The sequence below is a fragment of the Apodemus sylvaticus genome, chromosome 22 (assembly GCF_947179515.1).
Source record: "Apodemus sylvaticus chromosome 22, mApoSyl1.1, whole genome shotgun sequence".
In the NCBI taxonomy this organism is placed as follows: domain Eukaryota; kingdom Metazoa; phylum Chordata; class Mammalia; order Rodentia; family Muridae; genus Apodemus; species Apodemus sylvaticus.
In genome coordinates, this window is record NC_067493.1 from 35,133,813 (window position 1) to 35,159,955 (window position 26,143).

A 26,143-nucleotide genomic window follows, 5' to 3' on the forward strand; every position below is an offset into this window, starting at 1 on the left:
GTAATGGTGTTGGAGCTGGTTCGTTTGTGTCAGCTTGGTACTGACCAAGCAGTTCCTTAGGAAGAAGGACTCTCCATTGCATGACTGCCCCCAGCACATTGGCCTGTGGGACATATACTGTTTTGTTTTGTTTTGTTTGTTTTTTGGTTTTTTGGATTTGTTTTTTTCGAGACAGGGGCCTGCCTCGATGACGGCTGGCTGTCACTGGAAAGCCAATAAACTCTTCCCACAGAGGTGTTTATTGTAGCAAATAAACAGCCAACTGGGATGGTGGATAAGAGCCCTTCATATCACTAACTGTTCTGCAGGTGTTGAGGAAGAAGAAAAGGCCGCCGAGATGCACAAGATGAAATCTGCACCCCAGGCTAATCGGATGAGCGTGGATGCTGTCGAAATTGACACACTCAGAAAAACGGTGGAGGACTATTTTTGTTTTTGCTATGGTAAAAACACAACACTTTAAAATTTGAGAAAAATTCGTTATATGCTGTTACTGTCTCTAGAAATTGTGTTTGTATGTACACCCGTGTGTATTTGGCTGTGAGAGCTGTTGTGTGAAGGAAGGTCAGGACAGCTTTGTGGAGTTGGGTCCCTTCCCCCTTGCGTGGGTTCTGGGGATTGAACTGATTGTTCTGCGGACTGGGCAGTGCCTGGCCACTGCATGTTTCCTAAATGGTAGATTTTATCATTGATTTGACAGTCATATAATGTCTTACAAATTGAGTAGATTAATTTGTAAATTTAAGGGATTAAGTCAAAAGAACTCAGAAATAAGTAGAATGTAATTAATAATTAAATTACTTAGTTATTGTTACCATTACTGGGCAGGCCTGGTGACATGTGAGTGGGTCTCTGAGTTTCAGGCCAGTCTTGTCTGCATAGGGAGAGCTTCTCTCAGAAGACAAGAAAAAAACAAGAACAAATTCTACTGTGTGTGTGTGTGTGTGTGGTCACGCATGCATGTATGTTCCAGGAGGTCAGAGGACACTTTCGTGGAGTCAGTTCTCCCACTTGATATGAGTTCTGGGCTCAGACTCGGGCAACAAGGCTTTGGTGGCAAGGGCCTTCACCCTGTGAGCAGCCAGGCAGCCACTGGCCGGAGAGTCACTAGATTTGGCATTGATACTTATTCTTTGCTCTCCGTATTGTCAGTCTGCTTTAGTCCCGCTGTAGGGCACGACAAAGCATGCTTTGTAATTTATATATAAAATAAGTAGATATAAAAATTATATTAATATAACAAATCATCATTATCATTTATTTTGGTTCTGGGATTGAAGCCCCACTAAGGACCCCACTAAGAAATCGCTTGACAACTGAAGTGCACCTCATCCTCAGTCTGTTGTTTTTATCCTAGGAGGGGGTCTCACTAGTCCTCAGGCGGGCCTTGCGTTCTCTCTGGCCCTCCTGCCCGGCCTCCCACTTTCCTGGCCGTATAGATGTACCACACTGACTAGAGTGAGGTCTGCCGTGTGCTTCGGGCTTGGCCCTTTGGGAAGATTCCAAGTTCAGGAATCAGCTGACGTGGGACTCAAACGTCAGTGTTTTAAAGTGCTATTTGAAATGCTGTGTTGAGTCAGTGTCACAGTCCGATACTGTGACAGAGTCAGAATGCCGCTCACTGAGCTCCGGGAGGCTCTTTTTATTTTGTTGTTGGTTTTGTCAAGACATGGTCTCACTATGTACCCTTGGCTGTCCTGGAACTCACTCTGTAGACCAGGCTGGCCTCGAACTCAGAGATCCACCTGCCTCTGCCTCCTGAGTGCTGGGATTATAGTTGGAAGCCACCACAATCTGCTTGGGATGAGTTTTTGATGGGTTAGTTTGGTTAGTAGGGGTGTGTGTGTGTGTGTGTGTGTGTGTCTGTGTCTGCTATGTGCATTTGGAGCTCATGTGTCTTTGGAATTGTTTCTTCCTTATATTTAATATATTTTTAATTTACATTTACATCTGTGTGCCTGTGTCCATATGTTCCCCGGCGTCACATGTGGAGATAAGAGGATGGACAAGTTGCAGAAGTTGGTTTTCTATTTCGACCGTGTGGGTTCTGGGAATTGAACTCAGGTCTTTAGACTTGGCAGCAAGCCACTCTCACCCGCTGAGCCATCTCATCACTTACTGATTTGTTTTTTTTTTTTAAATTAAAAATTTAAAGGAGTTTTATTTCTATGATGTTTTCTCTGCGTCTTTGTCTGTGTACCATGTGTGTGCCTGTCATTCCTGGAGGCCAGCAGAGCATGCTGGATCCTTTGGAGCACACTTTACAGATGGCGGTGAGCTGCAGTGTGGGTGCTAGGAATCAAACGCAGGTCCTCTGGGAGAGCAGTGCTCTTAGCCACTGAGCCGGTCCCCCAGCCCCCAACCCCCTCAGCCCGCGCTCCCTTCTTTCTTTTTAAGACAGGCCTTCCTTTTGAACCTGGAGCTCTCTGATTGGCTAGAGTGGATAACCAGAGAACTACATGATTTTTTTTTTCTCAACACTGGAATTACAGTTACACAAGCCTACGGTGCTCCCAAGTCTATAAGGGTGTTGGAGGTCCAAAATCGTGACCTCATTAACTGACAATCACTACGGACAGAGTCAGAGTCATCCCCCTGCTGTGGCGATTCACTTTTCAGTGTGACCATATGTGGATCATGCTAATTCCGTGTCTTCCTCCCTCAGGGAAAGCTTTAGGCAAATCCACAGTGGTGCCCGTGCCCTATGAGAAGATGCTGCGGGACCAGTCGGCTGTGGTGGTGCAGGGCCTTCCCGAGGGCGTCGCCTTCAAGCACCCCGAGCATTACGACCTTGCAACGCTGAAGTGGATTCTGGAGAACAAGGCGGGGATTTCCTTCATCATTAAGAGGTGAGGCCTTCCCTCCCGTGTTGCCCCTCACAGATGCGTGTTCATGCGTGTTCACCAGATCTGCACGGTTCCGTGTGATCCTTACGCTGTGCTGTGGCTGCTTATGATGGTCTCGAGTTGATCCATGTTTCCTGTTTCCTTTCCATGCAGACCCTTCCTCGAGCCGAAGAAACACCTTGGTGAGTGTGTCACCTTGCTCACACGATGGCGGGCTGGGTTTCCGGGTCAGGGTTAGTGAAAAACCTGTGGCAGCTCACTGAGGTGAATCTGTAGAACTCCGTGGTGGTCCACGTTTCTGGCTACCCTGTCTGTCTCCCCTACCCCCCCACACCCGGGCCTGAGAGTGACTTGGTGGACCTCAGACCACTGGATTGCGGAGCAGGTGAATGCTGGGGTGTGCTCTGGGCAGCCTGGACACCTCTGAGTGTGGCTTATCTACTAGATGTTAGTGGCTATCATGTGGTCAGCATGTGGCCATGACCAAATATGGCGGCCATGTGTGGGAGCAGCCCAGAGGGTCTGAGGAAGACCGTGGGAGGTTGAGGTGATAGTAGCAGGGCTTCCTCTAGCATGACCTGGCCAGTCCTGCAGTCAAGACACGATGAGACAGTGGCTCCCTGCCAGACACAGCTGCCTGACATGCTTTCTTTTTTTAAAAGATTTTGTGTGTGTGTGTGCATGTGTGCGTGTGTGCGTGTGCACATGCCAATGGAGGCCAAAAGAGGGCGCAAGGGCCTCGGATCCCCTGGAGCTGGAGCTGCAGGCAGTCGGGAGCTCACTGTGGTGGGACCCTGAACAGGTGCACAGGTCCTCTGTCAGAGCCGTGTGCACTCTTCACTCCTAAAGCTCGTCTCGGCCCCACCTTGACATTTTTTTTTCAAGATTTATTTATTCTGTGTGTATGAGTACACTGTAGCTGTCTTCAGACACCCCAGAAGAGGGCATCGGATCCCCTCACAGATGGTTGTGAGCCACCATGTGGTTGCTGGGATTTGTACTCAGGATCTGTAGAAGAGCAGTCAGTGCTCTTAGCCGCTGAGCCATCTCTCCAGCCCCCAAGGTGATGCTCAGTAGCTAGCATAGGAGTCCTTTCTACTACATAAAGATGGAAGGGCACACACAGACACACACACAGACACACAGACACACACACACACACACACATACACCCCCCCCCACACACACACACTTGTTTTCCTTTTTTTCTGAGAAAAGATCTGGGGTAGTCAGCTTGGCCTTGGGCCGGCCTCAGTGCCTGCTCTTCCTGCCAGGCACATATAACCACATGTGACTTACACATGTTTTCTGTAAATGCAAGAAAAATTAAATTTTATCAGCTTAAGTAAGGAATAATTGGCGCACTCAGCTTCACCCATTTTTGTGTAGAATGCATGGTGTTTAGTAACTGTACAGTGCTCACCCATGAGATCAGGGCTGGGGACACGCAGCTAGTGGACAGGTGGCGCAGTGTGGGAGGCTGAGCTCAGGCCCCCGAGATGAGAAGACAGCGGGAAGGCGCCAGAGTGGCCTCAAAATCACAGACTTGCAGCCTTGTCCCTGGCGCTGGGGTCGCAGGTGACAGCACGAGTCGGGAGAGCTCGGCGGATGGCGGATGGCGTTGATGGATCTCTCCTGACAAGCTGCGTTCTGGGGGCTTGCTCAGCACTCATGATTACAAATAACGAGAAGGAAACATCCACTAGCCTTGGGAGACGACGTTCTTCTCCCAGTGTCAAGGGTGTCTAGTCTTTAATTTCCAGTGGTGCTAGGAGCGGAGCCCAGGGTGTCGGTGCCAGCCAGATGCTCCACCACTCCACTGCCAGCCCAGCTTTTTGACAGTCTATTTTGAATCTGTACCCTACAGAATGTAGAGACTTAAATTCGTCTTTGCATCTAGGTCTCCAGTGCTCCCGAAGAATCCGTGAGGAGCATGCTCTGTGTTGTCTTGGAAACTTCGCTGGAGTCAGCTGACCCTGACTCTATTTCTGTGTTTTCTTCACAGCAATGTGAGGGTGGAGGCAGTGGTGTCCCTCTTCCCTTCCTGCCAGTATGCCTTTTGTCACTTACCTTTTGGTCTGGCTAGGCTAGTGTCCCTACTTACAAATAAGACCAAGTACAGTGGCTGTCAAGCATGTCACCGTGAGGTCCGTGTCAGGAGAAAACACTGTCACCTCCACGATCGTCCTCCATGTTAGGCGACCATCCCTTTGACTCCGGGGGGGGGGGGAAGGCAGCAGTGTGGGGGCCTTTTTAAGATTGATAAAGAAGCGGGCCTGTGGCACAGGCCTGGTATCCCAGCACACATGTAGCTGAAGAGGAGGATGAAACATTTGAGACCGGTACAGGCTACACAAAGAAAGCTTCAGGTTGAGGTCATAGATGTGGACAGACAGCTCAGCAGGGAAAAGGCCCGATGGCCATGGCCCGAGCTCCTTCCCCGGGACTGAATGCGGGAGCGTGCATGTGTAAGGTCAGGGCCTCTGCCGCAAAGTGGAAGGCAGAGGCAGGCAAGTGGGAAAGCCGAAGCGCCAACTAGGCCTGAGTGCCCAGAGCAGCAGGACAAAATAGGGCAGAGTCTGCCTCAGTAAGGGGTCCTGAGCCCCGGCAGGCGTGTGGGAGGCTGCTGCTCCTGGGGGCATCGTGTTGGTCACAGGTTGTTAATGGTCATGCTCAAAGAAGAAACAGAAAGAGAGAAATTAGCTTCTGGGGTCTCTCTCTCCTTTATCCTTTCTTTCTATCTAGTGTTAAGGGTGAGACCATGGGGGAAGGAGAAAAGGGTGGGAGAAAAAAAGGACCCACAAAATAACAAAGACCAGCTACAGGGTCTCGCTTCCTGGGTGTCCTGGGCCTTTCGGGATAGACTAGGCTGGTCCCAAACTCAGAGCAGACTACTGTCCCCTCCCCCACCCCGCCCCCTGTGCTCCACGCAGGCTGTCTGATGCGTGCCCATGTTGTGATAGCGATGTAACCCAGATGGGTTTGCTTATTCCTGTGGTGAGGGAAATTTGGGCTCTATAGATTCTTGGCTCTCAGGGGAAGGGCAGTGTAAGATTGGTTACAGGTTGAGCTCCAGCAGTGCCCCTCCGCAGTGCTGTGGTACAAGCCAGGGGCTGGTACGTGCCAGGCTATGCACGGTTGAGACAGGTTTGCTGTGTAGTGGCCGTGAACTGTCCCAGTGTCCCTAAATGCCTGGATTCCCGTGTACCTCCAAGCCTGGCAAAACAGTTCTTTTAATTGCAGTGTAAGTCACAGTTTTTCAATGTACCGTAGGTGGGGCAACTGATGATTATCTACTTGAGAACATTTCTTCCATGTCTTACAAAGCCCCCACAGGCTGGGAGCCCTTGAAAAGGTCCTGTTTACATCAGCAGCCGCTCGAGAAATGCTTTATGTCTGCAGTTAGCTCATGGACGGAGATAACTTTGTGAAGTGAAAACTGAACGAGTGCGTTCAGGGCTGTTTATGCTTGCGCATGGCGGGACGTTTCCTCTCCAGGGCCTCCCAGCCTCTCCTTGAGTCTCCCACAAGCCGGCGCATAGTATTGTGAGCCTGCAATCCTGACACTGTGTGAGGTGAGAGATTGTGGACAGTTGAAGGCCAGCCTGGGCTACTTCGTGAGACCCAATCTCAAAATCAAACCAATAGCAACACAAGGAGTTGGATGTGGCTGGTGTGGTGGCGCACACCTTTAACTCTGCACGTAAGTGGCAGAGGCAGGTGGATCTGAGTTTGAGGCCAGCGGGGTCTACAGAGTGAGTTCTAGGATAGCCAAGGTTACATAGAGAAACCCTGTGTCAAAAAACCAAAAACCAGAAAAACAGACAACAGGCAGATCAACAAAAATACTAATAAATGTTGTTGAACCTGAATGTACTTTGCTTTGTAGGTGGTCGAGTGATGGGGGCCGACGCTGAGAGGACCATGCTGTCTCCTGGAGGAAGGTAAGCTGTCGTCCCGTTCTGTGTGCTCCTGCCCCGGTCAGCAAGAGCAGCAGGCAAGAGCAGCAGGCGAGGGCACACCACGAGTGCAGGCTGAGGTCAGGCACTTGGTTACAAAAGTGTAAAGTCTGTTTTTTGTTTCTTTTAGAAATATCCTTCCTTTGTAGTAGCCCAGGAGAGTCTCATTTCAGAACACGCCCAGCCTCCTAAGTGCTGGCGTCCCAGGCGTGGGATGCCAGGAGTGTGTGTGCTTTGGCTCCGCAGTTGTGCATAGGGCCCTTGTGAGTCAAGGCTGGATGTTGGGGAAGCTGTTGACAGCTGTGCAGACAGTTCTCACAGATGCACCCTGACACAGATGCACCCCAACACTCACAGATGCACCCCGTGACCCACGTTTCCTCCTCCTTTCAGTTGCGGCCCCATCAAAGTGAAAACGGAACCCGCAGAAGATTCTGGTATGTACCGGCACTCTCAGAATCTGTTATAAAGTAAAGCCTTTTCCTCTGTTGGGAAGGTTACAGTTGAGTCGTTGGTTCTGGTGTCTGGTTACACGGAGCAGACTGGCCTCCTGTGAGCCTCCTGCCTCAGCCTCACTGGTGGGGATGTTACAGGCATGTGTTACTATACTCAGCTTCATTGTAGGACAGGCCCCTAAAGATTTGTTTATAATTAGTTAATGTTGTTCATGTGCCTGTATGTAAGTGTATGGTACACTCGTATGTTGGGTGGGAATGGGGCAGGAGGTTGTGCACCTGCGTCTGCACCTGCTCCAAGGCCAGAGGAGGCCAGCCACTGTCTACTCTAACTGTGCCTTTGAGGCAGGGTCTCTTGGAATCCAGGCCGGTAGCTTGAAAGCTCAGTGATCTGTCTCTCGTTCCTGCTGTCCTCCGAACTGGGTTTGCAGGCGTTGGCAGGCTTGGTCGTTTGTGATGTGAGTTCTGAGCTGCAAGCTCTGATGATCAGGATTGTGTAGCAGAGTCTTAACCACCGAGCTCATTCTCAGACTCCCTCCTGTGGCCTCAGTTGGCATTTCCTCACAGGACATGATGCTGAACATTTCTTTCAGGAACTTGATAGCTGTTTATTTATGGTATGTGTGTGTGTGTGTGAGTATGTGAGTGTGAGAGAGAGAGAGACAGACAGACAGGCAGACCGACAGACAGACAGGGAGGAGAGAATGCGTAGCATACCTGTTGGTATCAGACAACAACCTCAAGTGCTGGTCTGAGCATGTGGCTACTGCAGACTGTGCTCTCTGACCTGCGAGTGCCCAGGGACTCTCTGCCTCCCATGGCGCTGTAGAGAGCTGGCTTACAGGTACCCTCTGCCGTGTGCAGCCAGCCGCACGTGGGTCCTGATGCCGCGTGCTGTGTACCTCACCCGGGGAGTCACTCGCCCAGATCCTGTTCTCTCCCTCCCTCTCTCTCTTCTCTCCCCCCCCTCTCTTTCTCTCTCTCTCTCTCTCTCTTTTTTTTTTTTTTTTGACACAGGGTTTCTCTGTGTAGCCCTGGCTGTCCTGGAACTCACTCTGTAGACCAGGCTGGCTTCAAACTCAGAATCTGCCTGTCTCTGCCTCCCAGAGTGCTGGGATTACAGGCGTGCGCCACCACTGCTCGGCCCTGTTCTCTTTCTTAACCTGTGCTCATTGTTCTTTTCCCAGTTGTTGAAAATTCTGTATGGATTTTGGATATAAGTCAGAAATATGGTCTTGCAGATGTTTCTTATATCCTGTGCTTGGTCTTTAATTTTATGGTCTCTTTTGAAACTTAACAATAAATTTTAGGGTCTATGTTTTCAAGGTTATCACTTTTTAAAATAAAAGATTTTAAAATATTTTTTAAAAGACTTATGTATTTATTTAATATATATGAGTGCTTTATCTGCATGTGTGCCTGCATGCTAGGTGAGAGCATCAGATCCCATCACAGAGGGTTGGGAGCCACCATGTGGTTGCTAGGAATTGAACTCAGGATCTCTGGAAGAGCAGTCAGTGCTCTTAACCGCTGAGCCATCTCTCCAGCTCCATTTTAAAACATTTTTTTAAAGATTTATTTATTTAATGTATGTGGATACACTGTCACTGTCTTCAGACACACCAGAAGAAGGCATCAAATGCCCATTACAGATGGTTGTGAGCCACCATGTGATTGCTGGGATTTGAACTCAGGACCTCTGGATGAGCAGTCAATGCTCTTAATCGCTGAGCCATCTCTCTAGCCCCTTAAAACATTTTTTACTCTTTAATTATCTATCTATCTATCTATCTATCTATCTATCTATCTATCTATCTATCTATCTATCTTCCTTCCTCTGCCCTCCCTTTCTTTCCTTCTTTCTTTCTGGTGATAGGGTCTCTCTATATAGTCCGTGTTGTCCTGGAGCACATTATGTAGACCAGGCTGACCTTGAACTCGAAGAGAACTGCCCTCTGCTGGGATGAAAGACATGTGCTACTTTGTCTGCCTCAATTCATTTTACATTTTTCTTTTATTTTTGAGGTTATAATTTAATTATGTCATTTCTTCTTCCCTGTCCTCTGTCTAAACCCTTCCAGATACCCTGCTGTGCTCGCTTTACATTTCATGGCCTCTTTGTTCATTGTTCTCTCTCTCTCTCTCTCTCTCTCTCTCTCTCTCTCTCTCTCTCTCTCTCTCTCTCTCTCTCTCTCTCTCTCTGTCTCTCTCACACACACACACACACACACACTCCTAAATATAACCTTTTCAGTTTGTAAAGTTTTACACTGTATGTATGTTTTAGTACTGACTGAGAAGACTGTTTCTCCTGATCTCAGTATTCCTTAGCTATCTATAGTTCTTTATATAGTGTTGAGGACTCAAGAGCTTTAAAGATTTTTTTAAGCTTAAATTTCAAATTTGGCATTCAAAGTGATGGGTGTATATAATAAAGGAATTTTTGTTTTTGTTTTTTTGAGAATAAAGCAATTTGTAAAAAAAAAAAAGATTTATTTTATTTATATGATTAAATTGTAGCTGTCTTCAGACATATCAGAAGAAGGCATCGGACCCCATTACAGGTGGTTGTGAGCCACCTCTGGAAGAGCAGTCGTTGCTCTTAATTAATCACTGAGCCATCTCTCCAGCCCCCAAATAAAGGACATTTTAAAGCTGGGATGGTGGCCCATGCTTTTGGTCTCAAGGACTTGAGAGACAGAAGCAAACAGATCTCTGAGTTCCATGCCAGCTTGGTCTATAGAGCAAGTTCTAGGACAGCCAGGGATACACAGAGAAACTCTGTTTCAAAGCAAAACAACAACAACAAAAAAGTTTTTGTATTTGTATGTCTCTGTGCATATGTGTGGTTATGTGTTCAGTGCAGTGTTTATAGATTATAGAGGAGGACGTCAAAATTTCCTGGAGCTATAGTTAGAGGCATTTGCGAGCTGCTAAAGGTGGGTGCGGGGTACTGAACCCCAAACCTCTGTACAAGCAGGACATGCTCTTAACACCCCCCCCCCCCCCATCCCTGTGGCCTCTTCATGCACAGATGTCATTACGGTTTTTCTCTTCCTTTCCTCCACAGGACTATCCCCATCCTGTCACCCCTGTGTGGTTTACCGTTATCTTGAGACAGTATGGCTCTGTGACTGTGGGTGTCCTGTAGCTCAGGTGGTTAATCCTCCCTCAGTCTCCTTTCTGGGTGCTATAATTAAAAGGTATATCTCTCTGAACCAGGTACAAGGCTTTCTTTTTTTTTTGTTTTTTTGTTTTTGTTTTTGTTTTTTTTGAGACAGGGTTTCTCTGTATAGCCCTGGCTGTCCTGGAACTCACTCTGTAGACCAGGCTGGCCTCAAACTCAGAAATCCGCCTGCCTCTGCCTCCCAGAGTGCTGGGATTACAGGCGTGCGCCACCACCACTCGGCTTTTCTTTCTTTTTTTTTTTTTTAACCTAGAAAATATTTGTCTAACCTAAAGTCAATAAAGATTTGCAGCTAGTCTTCTGCTGGAGGGTTTCTAATGTCAGCTCTTAGAGTTTGATCTGTGCTTGGTGGTGAGGCTGCTGCTAGGCCTGTCACAAGGTAAAATCACTCAGGTATCACACGGTATAAATCACACAGCTCGTGTAGGCATGGTCAAGACCTTCCTTCTGTGCTGAGGGATCCTGGCTTTGTCAGGCAGTGGAGTTTTCTCCATGCAGAGCAGGGTCCCCTCGGTCCTTCAGGCTCCTGTTTTAAGGTGACTTTGATCTGCTCTGACAGAGCGAGGTGAGGTAGCCAGGGCTCTTCCTCCCTTTCTCCTTTTCCCATAGAGCTGATTGATGTTTACTGTGGTGTTTGTGCGGGTCTGTTTGTCTGTCTGTCTATCTGCCTGCCTGCCTGCCTGTCTGCCTGTGAGTCGCTGAAAGTGTGCCATGGTTTGCAGATGACCTCCTTCAGCACCCACCTAATGAACATTTGTCCTTTCAGAGTCTTTAAAATAAATGTGTGAGGATTTGAGTGCACAGTGTCCTGGAACTGTGACACACCGGAGCCTGTCACTTGTTTTGTAGGCATTTCTCTGGAAATGGCCGCTGTGACGGTGAAGGAGGAGTCAGAAGACCCCGATTACTATCAGTATAACATTCAAGGTAAGGACGTTTAATGCAGTCTCTCTCCCTGACACTTCTGTGGTGGCATTTGCAGCAAGTGCAGACTCTGCCATGGCGCCTGGTCCCGGTTCCCATTTCCCTCGGGAATACTGAGCTCTAGCCCACCTTCACCTGTGCGGCTGGTCAGTCATCCGGGTCGTCTTAGTCATTTCATGGTAGCACATGCTTGTATTCTCAGCACTCGGGAGGCCAAGGCCAGCCAGAGCCACACACAGGGAACCTCACCTCAGAGACGCTGTAGTGGCGACTTCAGTGTCTCTGCTTCTTGAATTTTTCACAAAGTTCTGGATTGACCTTGCCTGGTAGACTTGATTTTCCTTAAAGTCATAAGCCTTATTGGATATGGAGTATTTTACAAATACCTGGAGTAATTTTTTTATGGTCCTTCAGTGAGCAGATAGCTGTACATTTACAGCTTAGTGTCAGTGACACTCATGAAAATCACCGCCACCCACACACAACCTAGTGGGCATGTGTGGAGGCGGAGGCACAGTAAGGAGTCAGCCTTCCCTTTGACTGTGCGCTCCTGGGACTCGAACTTGGTTCCCGAGGCTTGGCGGCAAGTGCCTTCCTTCCCTGACCTGTCTCGTCGGGCGCATTGTTCTGTTGCGTGCACTTAGTTTTGAACAGTATGTTCTTTGTGCGCTGGCACTGAAGCTGAGATAGGATGGCTTTGTTTTCAGAGTGCAGTGCTGCAGAGCAGCTAGGCTTGGGTGTTAGTGCCTTCCTCCTGTGAGCAAAGCCTTAGCAGGCAGACTGCTCGTTCACACAGAAGAGCCCCAGCTCTAGTGTTTTCTAAATTGGCATCTTCTTCATTGCCTGCTGTGAGTATGTCTTCCCCTCCTCCCTGTCCCACACTGGGAAGGTGACATTTTCTTTATTTGGTGGTTTTTGAAGCAGGTCTCTATTATGTGGCTCTGGCTGTCCTGGTACTCTTTCTGTAGACCAGGCTGGCCTCAAACGCAGAGATCTACACACCTCTGCCTCCTGAGTGCTGGGTTCGAGGCATGCGCCCCCCCCCCCGCCCCGCCCCCACTCCTAACCTGATTCTCATTAGTGTGCAGTCATTGCATAGAGCGCTAGTTTGTCTAGCTTGGGTCAGGGCGTCGTGGGTCTCACCTCAAGTTCCCCATGGGGCTCTCGATGGCTTTTAGCTTCTATCCTCCCGCTCCTCCTCCTGAGCGTTTAGTATCCCCCCTTTCTCTCTCTCTCTCTCTCTCTCTCTCTCTCTCTCTCTCTCTCTCTCTCTCTCTCTCCCTCCCTCCCTCCCCCTCTCTCTCTGATCTTTCTTCCTTTCACACTCCCCTTTTTGTTCTGGAGCTGCTGGGTAAGTAGGTGTTGTGTCCCTGCCTGAGCCACCTGCACCCCGAAGGCGCCCCGCCTTTCTGACACGCCCCTTGCTGGTACTAGTTGTTGGTGTCTTATGCTCTTAGAGGCTTTCAACTGCAGCAGTTCTCAATCCAAAGGTTATGATCCCTTTGGGGATCAAATAATCCCTTCACCTAAGACCATCATAAAACACAGATATTTATGACAGTTCGTAACAGTAGCAAAGTTACAGTTAATGAACTAGCAACAAAAATAATGTTATGGTTGGGGGTGTGACCATCCCATGAGGCACGGTACTGAAGGGTCGCAGCGTCCGGAAGATTGGGGTAGAATGTCCCTGCGATGTATTCAGGGGTGGTGTTTGGGCTCGTGCTTTGTTCTCTTATGGCTCTGTGGTTCTGCTGTGAGCCCAGCTTCTGAAACTCGGGCTTCTTATTCTGCTGCGGGCTGACGCTACAGGCTTTGTTTTATTACTAATTGTTTTAGGCTTTTTTTTTTTTTTTTTTTTTTTTTTTTTTTTTTTTTTGGTTTTTCGAGACAGGGTTTCTCTGTGTAGCCCTGGCTGTCCTGGAACTCACTCTGTAGACCAGGCTGGCCTCGAACTCAGAAATCCTCATGCCTCTGCCTCCCAAGTGCTGGGATTACAGGCGTGCACCACCACCGCCCGGCTAAAGGTTTTATTATTAATTGTTTTTTGTTAAAGGAGTAGCCATTGAATGTAGTGCTTTGTTTAAATTGATTAATTATTATAAATCTTGTTAGCCCAGTGGGTGGTGCTCACCAGGTTCAGGGAGCCCTGGCTCTGTCCCCAGCACCAGGCAGACTGGTAGCGGGCCAGCCTGCACTCGGCTGACTCTGTCTCCCATGAGCACTGCACCCGTACTGACATGTGTTGCCTAGAGCTGTGACTTTGGGGTCCCTGGCCCCGTGCTGCATGTTCCTTAGTGAACTGACTTTCATTCCGCCATCTTCATCTGTGTGTGTGTATCTCACTTGGACCATGACCCTGTGGCTGTTTTGTCTCTCTTCCCTGTGTGCACCCGAACCCCCTTTGTCTCTCCCAAGTAATAACCCTTTTGTTATCACATGCTTTCAAAATACCTTTACTAAAGGAAACACTTGTTAGCGTAATAAAAAGTATTCTGGACTGGGAGTCCGTCAATCCTGTCTGGCGGTTTGTTGTGTGCGGCTGTGGTTGTCGACACCACTTACTGCTTGTGTGTGTCACTCGGAAAGCCTGAAGACGTAGAAGCTTTGCGTCTTTCTGAAGTGAAGGAAGAAGCAAGCACTAGGCATGCGCGAGCAGCCAGCCCTGGGCTCCCTCCGGGCATGCGCGAGCAGCCTGCCCTGGGCTCCCTCCGGGCATGCGCGAGCAGCCTGCCCTGGGCTCCCTCCGGGCATGCGCGAGCAGCCTGCCCTGGCCTCCTTTGAGCCCCTCAGAGCCTCCATTGCTGACATGCCACAGTTTCCATTTCCATACCATCCAGTCAGTCACCCCAGTAACCGCTGCATAGACCTCCGCCCAGCATGCCTTTCCCATCCACAAGGCCATTGACTAACGTCATCTTTTCGCCTGTTTCTATTCCTCAAAAGGCCATCATTCCATACACCTCGCCCAGATACCCACTAATGTGACACCATGTGCTTTGAAATGCCTTTTGAAGCTTATCTTTGTATTCCAAAGCAGGCCCTTCTGACTCTGATGATGTTGATGAAAAGCTCCCCCTTTCGAAGGCCTTGCAAGGTATCGCCTTTCCACTTGTGCTCGCCCGCATCCTGTTCGTGTGTAATGTCTCTTTGTATTGGACAGACTGTTTAAATAATTATAACTATATTACTTTTCCAAATGGAAAAGGAAAAAATGTATTGGCCTTTTTTTTTTTAAACATAAATGAACTTCACAAGCAAAATTTTCAAAAACCAATTTTCCCTTTTGTGAATCTAGTAATGAATGTCGAAATGGGTACATGACACACTTTCCCATGAAGGTAAAGTACACTTTATACCTTTATCAGCATAGTGAGGTCGTTACTGTCGGGTTAGCAATGTGGATAGTGATAAGGCCGTGGTGAGGCTGAGCTTTGGGAAGGATTGCAAACTACCTCTTGTAAATCCCTGTGCCTCTTAAATGACTCTTTGGGTAACTTTTGTGCTTTGCTCCAGACTTTTTCAGACCTGTTAGTGGAGGCTTTTCCTTTGTCCCCTCTGGCTTGGATCTCATGAGGTTTCTTTTCTTTCACATTACTGTATACTGTAAATAGTTGTGCCTGTCATTTCTGTAGATTTGACTAGAGCAGAGGGTCACCCAGGGTTCCTAGTGTGCATGAGCAGCTTCCCTGCCTGCACTCAGTATCCCCGCCCCCCCGCCGGCCACGCCCCCGTCTCATGGTTTGTTTCATTTGACGTTATGCAGTCCGAGAATTCACAGCTCCATAAGTGCTGACGTTGAGGTAAAAAGGGAGGAGAGTGTAGCGGAGGCACCGAGGGCTGCCCTCAGCTGCGAGTGGGCGACCCGAGACCGACCGGCAGGCAGCATGGCGGCCCGAGCACTGCGCCACAGCGACTCTGCCTCCGCTTGGCACCGTGAGGGCTGGCGCTGAGCATGTCCCCTGCGAGCGAGCGAGCGAGCACAGCTGGCAGACCTGCCGCCCACCCCCAGCCTCAGCACTGAGAGATGGTGCACTTGGGGGCTGCCTCTAGGCTGGCTGCCCTCGTCCTGGGCCTGGTCCCCTCGCTGTGGTGGGATGCACTGCCCTCCCTGGCTGCCTGGCGACGGGGCTGGCTGTAGGCTCCGTGTTCAGAAGCAGGCAGCTTAGTTCCTGAAACTAAAAATCGTCTCTGAAGTTTCAAGTGTTTAGAGTACAGTTTTGATTGAATTAGTGTACATAGCTCCTACCAGAGGAAAAGAGAGAACATTCCACAAACAGCCTTGCGTTTGCTTATTTTTTGACATACCTTAAGTATCTAGGCAAAGAAAGGGTTTCTTGTGATTTGAAGTCTATGATTGTGAGTCTTTGGCAGCCGAGCACAGTACCTGGGCTGTAACTGCTTCTCAGATCCCAGGATCCCTCAGCAAGGTGGCATGTGGTGGCAGTGACAATACCAAGTCCTCAGCTCTGCATAGTGTCGTTCTGGGTGTTTGTACTTCCAGAAGTTTTCAGCTTCCAAATAGAAAAGTTATTTTTCTGAGTTAGAAAACATTGTTTGATTTTATAACTGAGTTTAAAAAAATCTTTTTTGTATTTTATTATATTAAATTATATGGTCACTAGTTTTTCTTCTTGTAGTGTTAGTTTTTTTTTTTTTTTTTTTTTTTTTTTTTTTTTTACTGGTTTAGTATATACTCTCCATTTTCTTTTTAGGAAGCCACCACTCCTCAGAAGGCACCGAGGGAGCGGAAGTGGAAGTGCCAGCAGAAGGTTAGGAAAGAAGGGACTTAGATTTTTCTGCATCTGCTGCTCTTCAGATGGTAACTCCCAACAGCTGCTCTTTGGAGATGAAATGGTGCTGTTGTAGGCCTTCACGGCCCACACGCTCCTTCTCAGGGAGGAGGCGTCGGTCAGTCGGTCAGTCAGTTGGTCGGTCGGTCGGTGCCTCTCCTGTGCTAACGGCACTGGGCCTGGCTGCCTGTCCGAGATGCTCTTGCTGATGCCTTCTGTATTGGAAGTACACTGAGGATAAAGAGCTCCCGTTTTTTTGTTTTTTTTGTTTTGTTTTTTTTTTTTCAACATTTTAGTATTAAAACGATCCTGGTTGTTTTCTATTTAATTTTAGAGTGTCCTATCTGCCATGCCCAGTTTGTTGGTAGGGCAACAGATAAGATATACTTGGTGACTGAGAAGATTTCCGTCTTTTTACCGCTGTCACGCCCACAGCTGCCTCAGGAGTGGCTGCCGCTCTGCTGGCCACCAGGCCCTCCCTCAGCCTGGAGCCCTCTGAGGAGAGAGCAGCTGAGGGGGCTGCTCTGGCTTCAGAAGCTGTGCTCCTCTCATTAGAGCATGGGGGGTGGGGATTGGTCCTGCAGCTTTGCATTTCTCTGTATGTTGGTTCGTTTTAATTAAGAAATGATGAATTTGACCTTTGACCTTCTCCTAGTGGGCAGGGGTGAGCCTAACAAACACATAGGCTGATCTTTGCACACTCAGCTGCAGAAGTAGCGAGGCTTTTTAGTAGGAATCCGTTTTCTCTCAGACATGTTGATGATCTGGCTTGGTGTGGTAGCGCACACTTGTTATCCCAGCACTTGGGAGGCTGAGGCAGGAGGATCACCTGTGAGTTTGAGGCCAGCCTGGGCTACATGGTGAGACCCTGTCTCAGAACAATAAAACAAAAAGAAATACTTGCGATGTTCTTCATATGTGATTGACTTTGTGGTGAGCTCGCTGGTGGGCTCGGGGGTGATTTATCTGATGGCCCTCTGTGGTAGGCCTTAGGTGGGCACATTGCTGTTAGCAGGCCTCTGATAGGACCTGCCTGGTCATCCAGCACCTAGACTGCTTCACAGTTTCACGAGTCTGTCAGCACAGACTAGGTCTTGGGAGACTTGTTTCTGACGAAATCCTTGCTGCTGTGTCCCGGTGTCACCAGCTGATAGAGTGCACTTGGCTTCTTTCTGCTCTCTAGTCGGTACTGACAGCAGCGGACATCATCTTTGACCAATCAGTTCATCTCTCAACCTTTGCAGAATAAAAGAGCTAATGAGCTAACCGGAATGCTGCGCCCAGCACTAACCTTCCTTCCGTGGATGTGCGTTTTTGTGTAATAACACGAGCCTCAGAGGGAGGACTCACACTGACTGAGTCAGCTGCAGCCACGCATGGCCGTCGCCGGCTCTCCCTTGTTGTGACGGTCTCCTCTGCATTTACCTGTCTAAGCCACTGCTAGGAGCAGGGCGCCAGGGTCCAGGCTAGAGAGCAGTTTTGTTCGCTGCAGCTGGCGTCCTCCAGTTAGAGCGAGGAAACAGTTGTGAGTTTGCTGTCACTGCATTCCTCCAAGAACATGGGGCCCTCGAGTCCACCGAAGCAGGTAACTTGGTAATTATCTGAACATTTTCCAGGATTTTCTACATTTGTTTTTTCTCATCCCCAGTTATAATCAAGGGTCAAATATTCCTAATGAACATGAAATGCATTCAAACGCCAGCTGCATTTGATTGTAGGCCGCTTTTGGAATCCCAGGCAGTAAGTGTTGGCGCACATGGATATGCTGAATAATGATTGTCATTTTAGAATTTTATTTTTTTCAAGATTCTACTCATCATGTCCCTTCAGAGACCAGTGAGGACCCTGAAGTTGAGGTGACCATTGAAGGTTAGTTACGTAAGCCTCGATTCCAAGAGTTCCCTTCTGGTCATGAGCATCTACGTCACAGTCACACTGAGTATGCGTCTCATCCATCTGTAGGGAGCTGGGGACGGAGCAGCCCACACCCCAGCAGGGCTCCCCATCGCGCTGGGTGCGCTGGGGCAACAGCTGTGCAGTAGTGATCGAGAACAAACAAAAACAAACAAATCTAAATGTAGATCCACACACAGAGGCAGATTCCAGGATCTTTTGGGCTATGATACAAGGAATTTAAGGAAGGCTGAAGCCCCCCACCCCACCCCCCAATCTCAGTCTGCAAAGGGGAGAACAGGCTGCCCAGGATGGCCTCAATCTTGTAGGAACCATATGCTGTCACATTTGGTCAGTAACTTTTAAAGCAAGCTGCTCCCCCCCCTCCACCCCACCCCCAGTCCTCCTTTACAGATAATACACTATTTGTCTTTTGAAAATGTTTGGAACCAGTGCTTACAAATATTTTAAATTTTAAAATAATCCCCATTAGCTAAGTTGCCTTACCCCTAGTTGATTTTTTTTTTCCTTTTGTTTTGTTTTGAGACAGGGTCTCACCTTGTAGCCCTGCCTGGCCTGGAACTTTGTCTGTAGACCAGGCTGACCTGGGACTCACAGAGGTCCTTTTGCCCCTGCCCCCCAGGTGCTGAGGTTAAAGGCGTGCGCCTTGAATATTTTAACTTCTTTTCTAGGGTGAGGTCTCACGATGAGGCCTTGGCTGTCCTCAAACTGTTTTGTAGTCCAGGCTGACCTTGAACTCCTGAGGTCTGCCTGCCTCTGTTGTCAGGTGCTGGACTAAAGATACACACTGTCACTGAGGCCCTTCCTCCCTTCAGTCCCCATGTCTCCCAGCAGCCTCTGGGAGTGCCCTTAACCGCCCTTCCCCTGACAACCTCGGGGTCCATTGCCGATAGGTGATTGATACACGTGTCTGTGTGGGTATCTGCGGCTTTGCCTCAGACAGACGTGTTACGATGACAGACCTTTGTCACTACACTCATGGCCTGGCCCCGCCCCGGCCTGGCCCCACACAGCTGGCAGTGCTTTCCCTGGCCACAGCATAGCTTCCCATGGTTTGGGGGCTTGGGTGTGCTCTGTCTCCCTCTCTCTGCCCCTCTGTCCTTGTGTGTCCATTGTGTCGAAGATGCGATCTGCTTGATGGCTTTGACCCTCGTCAAGGAGACCCTCATCACACTCCGTGCTGCTTCCAGCTTATTAATACACAGGCTTGTCTCTCACTAACACGGTTTTATTAACCTGAAAGCTAGTTTGAAATTTTTATGGTCAGTTGAAGAATTGAAATTTTGTCACCTTTAGTTAAAAAGCATTAAGGGCTGGCCAAGTGGCTCAGCTGGCCAAGGCACTTGTCACCAAGCCTGATGACCTGAGTTCAATCCCCGGGACCCCACAGCCGAAGAGACCCAGCTCCTGCTCTCAGTGTCCCCAAACACATACAATAAATGAATGAATGAAGTGTACATTTTAAATTTAAAAACCCTAATTAGCTTCTAGAAAACTATAAACATGTAAATCAGCCTTGTTCTTTAGATAGAAATGAGAAAAGTAGGTGCTTTTTTGAATTATAGAATTAAAACTTTGGATAAGATAAAGAACCAAATTGGGTTTTCAGTATTGGAGTTTTGGGGATTTTTTTTCCCTAGTATTTTGGGACATGGTTTCTCTGTGTAGCCCTGGAACTCGCTCTGTAGACTAGGTCTGCCACTTGCACCTGCCTTCTGAGTGCTGCCTTCTGGTGTGCATTGCCACCGCTGGGTTCTTTTTTTTAATTTTTTTTTTTTTTTTGAGACAAGTTCTTTTTATGTAGCCCTGGATATCCTGAAACTTAATATGTAGACCAGCTGGTGTCAAACTCACACAGATCCACTCACTGGCTTCTGCCTCCTGGTTACCGGGATTAAAGGTCTGCGCCACTACACTTGGCGCCACATTGGTATAGTGGCCATATTAAGATTGCCTGCAAAGTAAATCCTGTCTTATAGCACTAAAACCACATAAACAAACTGAAGGGACTGAAAAAGGTCCCCAACTGTCATGGATGGAAGCCTTTTAAGAGGAGAAGCAGGGGCCACAGCAGTGACTTAGCAGTCAGGAGCACTGTGGTGCACAGGTTGTTGACAGCCTTCCAAGACGTCTGTTGCAAGGACCCAGTGTCTTCCTCTGGACTTCAGGGACCCCAGGCATGCATGTGGCGCACATACAATCATGCAACCAACATGCACATAAAATAAGCACATCTGCCTAGGGTCAGAGGTTTTCCCGTTATTATCTTTCTAAGTTTCCAATCTAATTTATAAAAAAGAAGATAATAAGGGAGGAAAAAACCAAGCCTTGTTGGGATTTTACAGTGTGCTCTTGTTTGTGACTAGGGGCAGACCTTAGCAGCTCAGCTCTGGAACAACACAGGTCTGGCACGCTTTGGAGTGATCCGACCATGCAAACCTCAATTTCTTAAACGTTGAGCTTGTTTGGGGTTAGGTTGGATGGCCACTTCCTTTGATATGTACACTGAAGTTGTTGGATATTTGTCGCACCTACTCTAAACCCCAGCGTTGCTGTGTGATCACCAGAGGCTGGACAGCTCATGTGGGGGGTCGGGGTGGGTGGGATGTAGGCGCGCGCGCACACACACAGACACACACACACACACCCTTGCTCACTCTCTCCATCACTCCCTAGCTGGACTGATTCGTGGATGGATCTCGAAATGCTTTATTCTGTTTTTGTGAGGGCTCTCTAGGTAATGAAGAGACGCTTTTGAAAGGCTGTTTCCTTGTGACACAGTTGCCTTTACCAGCCCTGGTCCCAAACCTTTGGAGCACTGTGAGTCATTTGCATACACTCCTGTGTGCCCAGCCTCTGATCTTGACTTTTGACTTTATTTCACTTTTCTTGAAGTTGTTTGTTTTAAAGTAAATTTGTTTTCTGATTCATGTTGTGTTTTCATGGACGAACATTCTTGGAATTTTTTTCTGTTACTGTTTTCTTTCTTGAAAGCCACAGAGATATTTGTGCTTGTGGTTCATCTGGTGGCTCGTTCACTGTGCACCTACGCACGTTCCTGCAGAACTTGGTGTGCCACCCACTTGACTGGGGGCCCAGAAACAGTCACCTGATCACCTGATTACTTACAAATGAGAGTGGGGTTCTCCAGCTCTGTGCTGTCCTTAGGAAGCTTAGGGTGACAGTAGGGGGTAGGATGTCACCTTCCAGGCATGGCTTTTTTTTTTTTTTTAATTAATGCTGAGGGCATTGGCCCAATCGGGTAATCGAAGCCTGCAGCAGGACACATACAAATTCCTCAGCTCCGCCAACATGAGAGCCATATGTGTGCCTGGTGAGACCCCTGCCCAGCACACTGCTTGCCTGGAGCTGCAACCGCTTATACCCATCCCCTTGAGGCTGCACGGCCACTGTGTGACGCAGTCTGAGAGCAGGGTAGCATGGGAAGGAGGCCCTGCCTTGGGCAGGGAGGGTGGAAGCCATTGAGGCCGCTGTTGAGTTTGTCGGTACTCGACTAGCCAGGACTTAACGAGTGCTTGAAACAGTTCACGCATAACCAGAGAGGACCCAGTGCAAAGTGACAGGTTATGGTTTGGCTCCATAGGGAAGACAGGAGACACCGCCCAGCAGCCTGGCTAGGGACTTCCATGAGCAGCTGCTTTATGGCTGAGCCACACCTCCAGCCCCATGGTGGTATTTGGTGCTGAAGCCTCGTTTATCACAGGAGAGCACAGCCAGACGATGTTTTAAATAATTTTGTAGTTTTTGTTAGTTCATGTCCAATTCATTATCTTCATAAACCATCAGAATATCTTGTTCTTGCATGTGTGTATACACACCACACCACACACACACACACACACACACACACACACACACACACACAGAGTCCTGGAACTCCTGCCTCTGCCTCCTGCGGGCTGGGATTAAAGATATGCACCACCACTGCCCAACTGTCTTGTATTCTTAAATGGGTCTTAACTGAGTGGCTTTTTGTTTTTTGTGTTTTGTTCTTTTAGACAGGGTCTCTCTACATAGCTCTGACTGGCCTGGAACTCGTTTTGTTGATTAGGCTGGCTTTGAACTCATAGATCCTCCTGTCTCTGCCTCCCAAGGGCTGGGTTTAAAGGTGTGAGCTAACTATACCCAGCCCAAGAAGTGACCTCTTGACATGGAAGAAAATCTGCCTGGCTGTTTTCCCTCAGTCTGGGTTTGAAACAGACCATCTTTTCAGGGGCCTAGTAAAAAGAGTAAAGCCCAAAGTCAACCTGAGTTTGAGACACCACCTGGCCTCCCTGTTTCCTTTTTCTTTTCTTTTCTTTCTTTTTTTTTTTAAATTTTTTTTTGGGGGGGGGGGTTCTCGAGACAGGGTTTCTCTGTGTAGCCCTGGCTATCCTGGAACTCTATAGACCAGGCTGAACTCTCGAACTCAGAAATCCACCTGCCTCTGCCCCCCAAGAGCTGGGATTAAAGGCGTGCGCCCAGCCCAGCCTTTTTCTTTTTTAAAAAATAAGACAGTGTCTAATGTGGCCCAGGCTGGCCTTGAACTTGCAATCTGTCACTGTGCTAGGACCACGGACATGTGCCCTGATGCCTGGTTTCCTCTCTTTGCGGAAACCCAGCCTAGCCTCAAATGTGACATCTGGCTGAGATTACAGGCTTGAGCCACCACACCCGGCTTCAATTTTTTTGACTTTTCTTAAAAAGTCTATTTGAGAATAACAATTACACCTTAAAATAATTAGCTTAATATTTTAATAATTTCTATTTGAATGGTCGTTTCTGATAGCTGTTGTCCCTAAATAGTAATTCTTTCTATTCTGTACTATTGATTTACCTTCTGTCCGGTCACAAGGCCCAGGCCGGCCTTGAGCTTGCTATATAGCTGAGGAAGACCTAGAGTTGTCCTTCTTGCTTACATCATCTCTGTTTTCTTTTTTCTTTTTTCCTTTCTAAGACAAGGTCTCATTGAGTAGCCCTGGCTGGCTTAGAACTGACAGATACTCCCCTGTCTCTGCCTCCCAAGTTCTAGGATTAAGGTGTACACCGCTGCCTCTGACAACTTACACTACGTTTGTAAAGATTCTGTGAGCTCTATCTGCAGATGTTAGAGCTGGCAGCTTCGGTGTGGTGACCTCAGGGTGCTGGTGGCTCTTCTTGCGTGGGCCAGGCATCCCCCACTCCAGCGTGGGGTGCATGGAGAGAGCAAGCATGCACTTCACACGTGTGCTCGCCTGGGCTTGCATCATGAAGGGTGTCAGTACACGGTCCTGTGTTGAGGGCGTCAACATCTCTGGTTCCTTCTTTCTGGAAACGGCGTGCTATTGAAAACATTTACAGAGTCAGCTTGGTGCACGAGGCAGCCCTGGTGCTTAGGAAGCTGAGGCAGGAGGATCCTAAGTTTAAAACCACCTCATCGCAAGTCACAGCAAAGAAAGGCTGGTGCTTTAGGGGAGAGCCCAATGCCACAGGCCCCCAAAGAAACATATATTAAACTAAAAGAAAAAAAACACCTAACAGAAACGATTGCGGGTTTGACCCGGCCCGCCCCTGCCGCTCCCCTCCCCCTTTCCCCTCCCCTGGTTTGTGGCCATCGGAGTCCTTCGTAAGCTTAGCCTTTCATCCGCTTCCATTTTTTCTTTATAACATGCATGTACTGTTATAGTGAATTAGCTGCCTCCATTAAAACCTTTTTCCTCAAAACGCTTGACGGTGAGCATAACTCCAGCCATGAAAATTCTTAGGGGAGAAACAGAGGGGATGAGCAGCTGGCCCGGGCAGGCTCAGCGGGCAGGGGTGCAGCGAGGAGCTGTGGCGAGGTCGCGTAGGAAGTGGCCACACTTGCCCAGCTGCTGCTTCCTGCAGTAACGAAGGCTTTCTCTCTCAAGATGATGATTACTCTCCACCCACCAAGAGGCCGAAGAGCAGTGAGCCGCCCCCGCCCCCGCCAGTCCCGGAGCCCGTCAACGCAGGCAAGCGCAAAGTGAGGGAGTTCAACTTCGGTAAGCGTGGGCAGCGGGGAGGCCAGGGGGGCGGGCAATGACGTCAGAGAGGTCAGTGGGTCAGTAGGTCCGTGAGTCATGGGGAGTAGACTGCATTTGGCGCCCCCATTATCCTTCGAAGCAGTGAAACCTTCATTTTCCAAGGTAGTCCCCATTAGTTTTCAGTATTATTCTGTTGCCGTGTCTAAGGGACCGAGTACTTACCAGGGGTGAGTTAGATTTGTGGCCCGTAGTTTGAAAATTTCTTCGTCTTGTTCCACTTGGGAGAGATGTAGGCCAGTGCTCTGCCAGTTGGAGTTTGTGTGTATGTGAGTTTAATCTTTTTCAGCATCTTGTGGAAGTTGCAGCCACCTCCCAATAAAGCCTTGCCTTTCCACAGCTAACTGGCGTTAGGAGGGGTCCCAGAGGGCCTGTGTACGCCTCTCTCTCTCTCTCTCTTTCTTTTTTCTTTTTTTTTCTTTCTTTCTTTTTTTCTTTTTTTTCTTTTTGGTATTTTTTTGGGGGGGGATTTGGTTTTTTGGAAACAGGGTTTCTCTGTACAGCCCTGGCTGTCCTGGAACTCACTCGTAGACCAGGCTGGCCTCGAATTTAGAAATCCGCCTGCCTCTGCCTCCCAGAGTGCTGGGATTACAGGCGTGTGCCACCACCGCCCAGCTCTCTCACTTTTGTTTTTGCTGCTGTTTTGTGATGTCTAATTGGACGGTCTTTTCTGATCACCAATCTTCAGAAATTTAAAAGCTCCAAAGATGCGGGCTAGGCTGTGGACTGTTCTAAAAACAAGTTTCAAATGTCCTTCTGTCTCCAGCTGTCCCCCAAAACCACAGAAAAAGGAAAGACCCTTGAGGATCCAGGGGAGGCAGGAAAACCCCCGACTGACTGAGGTTGTCTGCTCTGGAGAGCACCAAGTGCCTAGCTGCCCTGGGTACTAAAAATGGCTCCCTCTCGTTTTCAGAGAAATGGAACGCGCGCATCACTGACCTACGGAAACAAGTCGAAGAGTTGTTCGAAAGAAAATATGGTATGTCTGCACCGGCCGTGCATTTCAGGTCCTTGCCCAGACCAGGCCGGCAGGTCTGCCAGGGCGTTAAGCCTTCCTTGCTTCCTCCAAGTCCCTTGTATGTGTAGGGTGTATTGAAACAGTTTCCATAATCCCAGCACTCTGGGAGGCAGAGACAGGCGGATTTCTGAGTTCGAGGCCAGCCTGGTCTACAGAGCGAGTTCCAGGACAGCCAGGGCTATACAGAGAAACCGTGTCTCCAAAAAACCAAATCCTAAAAACCAAAAAAAAAAAAAAAAAAAAAAAAAAGAAACAGTTTCCAGATTACCAGTAAGTGGAAGCAGCACACGTGCATAACACACACACACACACCACTTCATGCTTTTTTTGTTTTCTCTTTTCTTTTCTTTTTTCTTTCTTTCTTTTTTTTTTTTTTTTTTGAGACAGAGTCCCCCTGTGTGGCTCTGATTGCCAGACTCGCCCCAGCTCACGGAGGCAGCGTTAAAGGTGCCGGCCACCATGCCTGCCTCAGATACATACTCACAGATTTAGACTTTGTCGATCTTGGCTCTTGGAAACTTTTCTGAAAACATTTATTTTTATATTAGATGTATCAGTGTTTTGGGTGCGTGCATGTGTGTTCTGTGTGCCCTGTGCAGAGATCGTTGTAAGCTTCAGTGCATACTGGGAACTGAACCTGTGCAGGAGCCACAGTGCTTGACCACCGTGTCATCTCCTCAGCCCCACTTACATCCCTTAACTGTGGTTGAGATCTTCAGTGAAAGTCCAGAGTTAAAATATAATAATAATAATAATAATAATAATTAAAAACTGGCTGATGTTTCATAGTTTCCTTCACTTGCTTACGGCTCCCTTAGCGCTCCTCCCACGTTGTGTTAGGCCCTAGCTTGTGCTTTTAATTCACCTGTCTCAAGGGAGGAAAGGCAGACAGTCCACGTGGAAGTGGTGAGGCACAGCAGGCAGGTCACAGCAGGCGGGGTGCCGTGTGCTGCCTGTCACCTGCTCTAGTGGCACGAGGACTGAAGAGAGCGCCGTCCAGGCGGGA

The 26,143-nt window shown here is 48.6% G+C and overlaps 1 protein-coding gene across 17 annotated transcripts in view; it reads left to right on the forward strand.

Annotated features, from left to right (window-relative positions):
* Positions 1-26,143, forward strand: part of Gtf2i (general transcription factor IIi) — a 73,703-nt gene that overhangs the window by 21,701 nt on the left and 25,859 nt on the right. For 4 of the 17 annotated variants that reach the window (XM_052168934.1, XM_052168933.1, XM_052168931.1 and 1 more), the window contains 11 exons: positions 309-443; positions 2,666-2,849; positions 3,000-3,028; positions 6,736-6,790; positions 7,199-7,242; positions 11,297-11,374; positions 14,409-14,468; positions 16,087-16,143; positions 17,971-18,033; positions 23,967-24,080; positions 25,033-25,098. In XM_052168934.1, coding sequence (XP_052024894.1) covers positions 309-443; positions 2,666-2,849; positions 3,000-3,028; positions 6,736-6,790; positions 7,199-7,242; positions 11,297-11,374; positions 14,409-14,468; positions 16,087-16,143; positions 17,971-18,033; positions 23,967-24,080; positions 25,033-25,098 — 885 coding nt within the window. Of the gene's footprint in view, positions 1-308; positions 444-2,665; positions 2,850-2,999; positions 3,029-6,735; positions 6,791-7,198; positions 7,243-11,296; positions 11,375-14,408; positions 14,469-16,086; positions 16,149-17,970; positions 18,034-23,966; positions 24,081-25,032; positions 25,099-26,143 lie in introns of those variants that run through there. The other 13 variants (XM_052168935.1, XM_052168937.1, XM_052168939.1 and 10 more) reach the window with 8 other exon arrangements.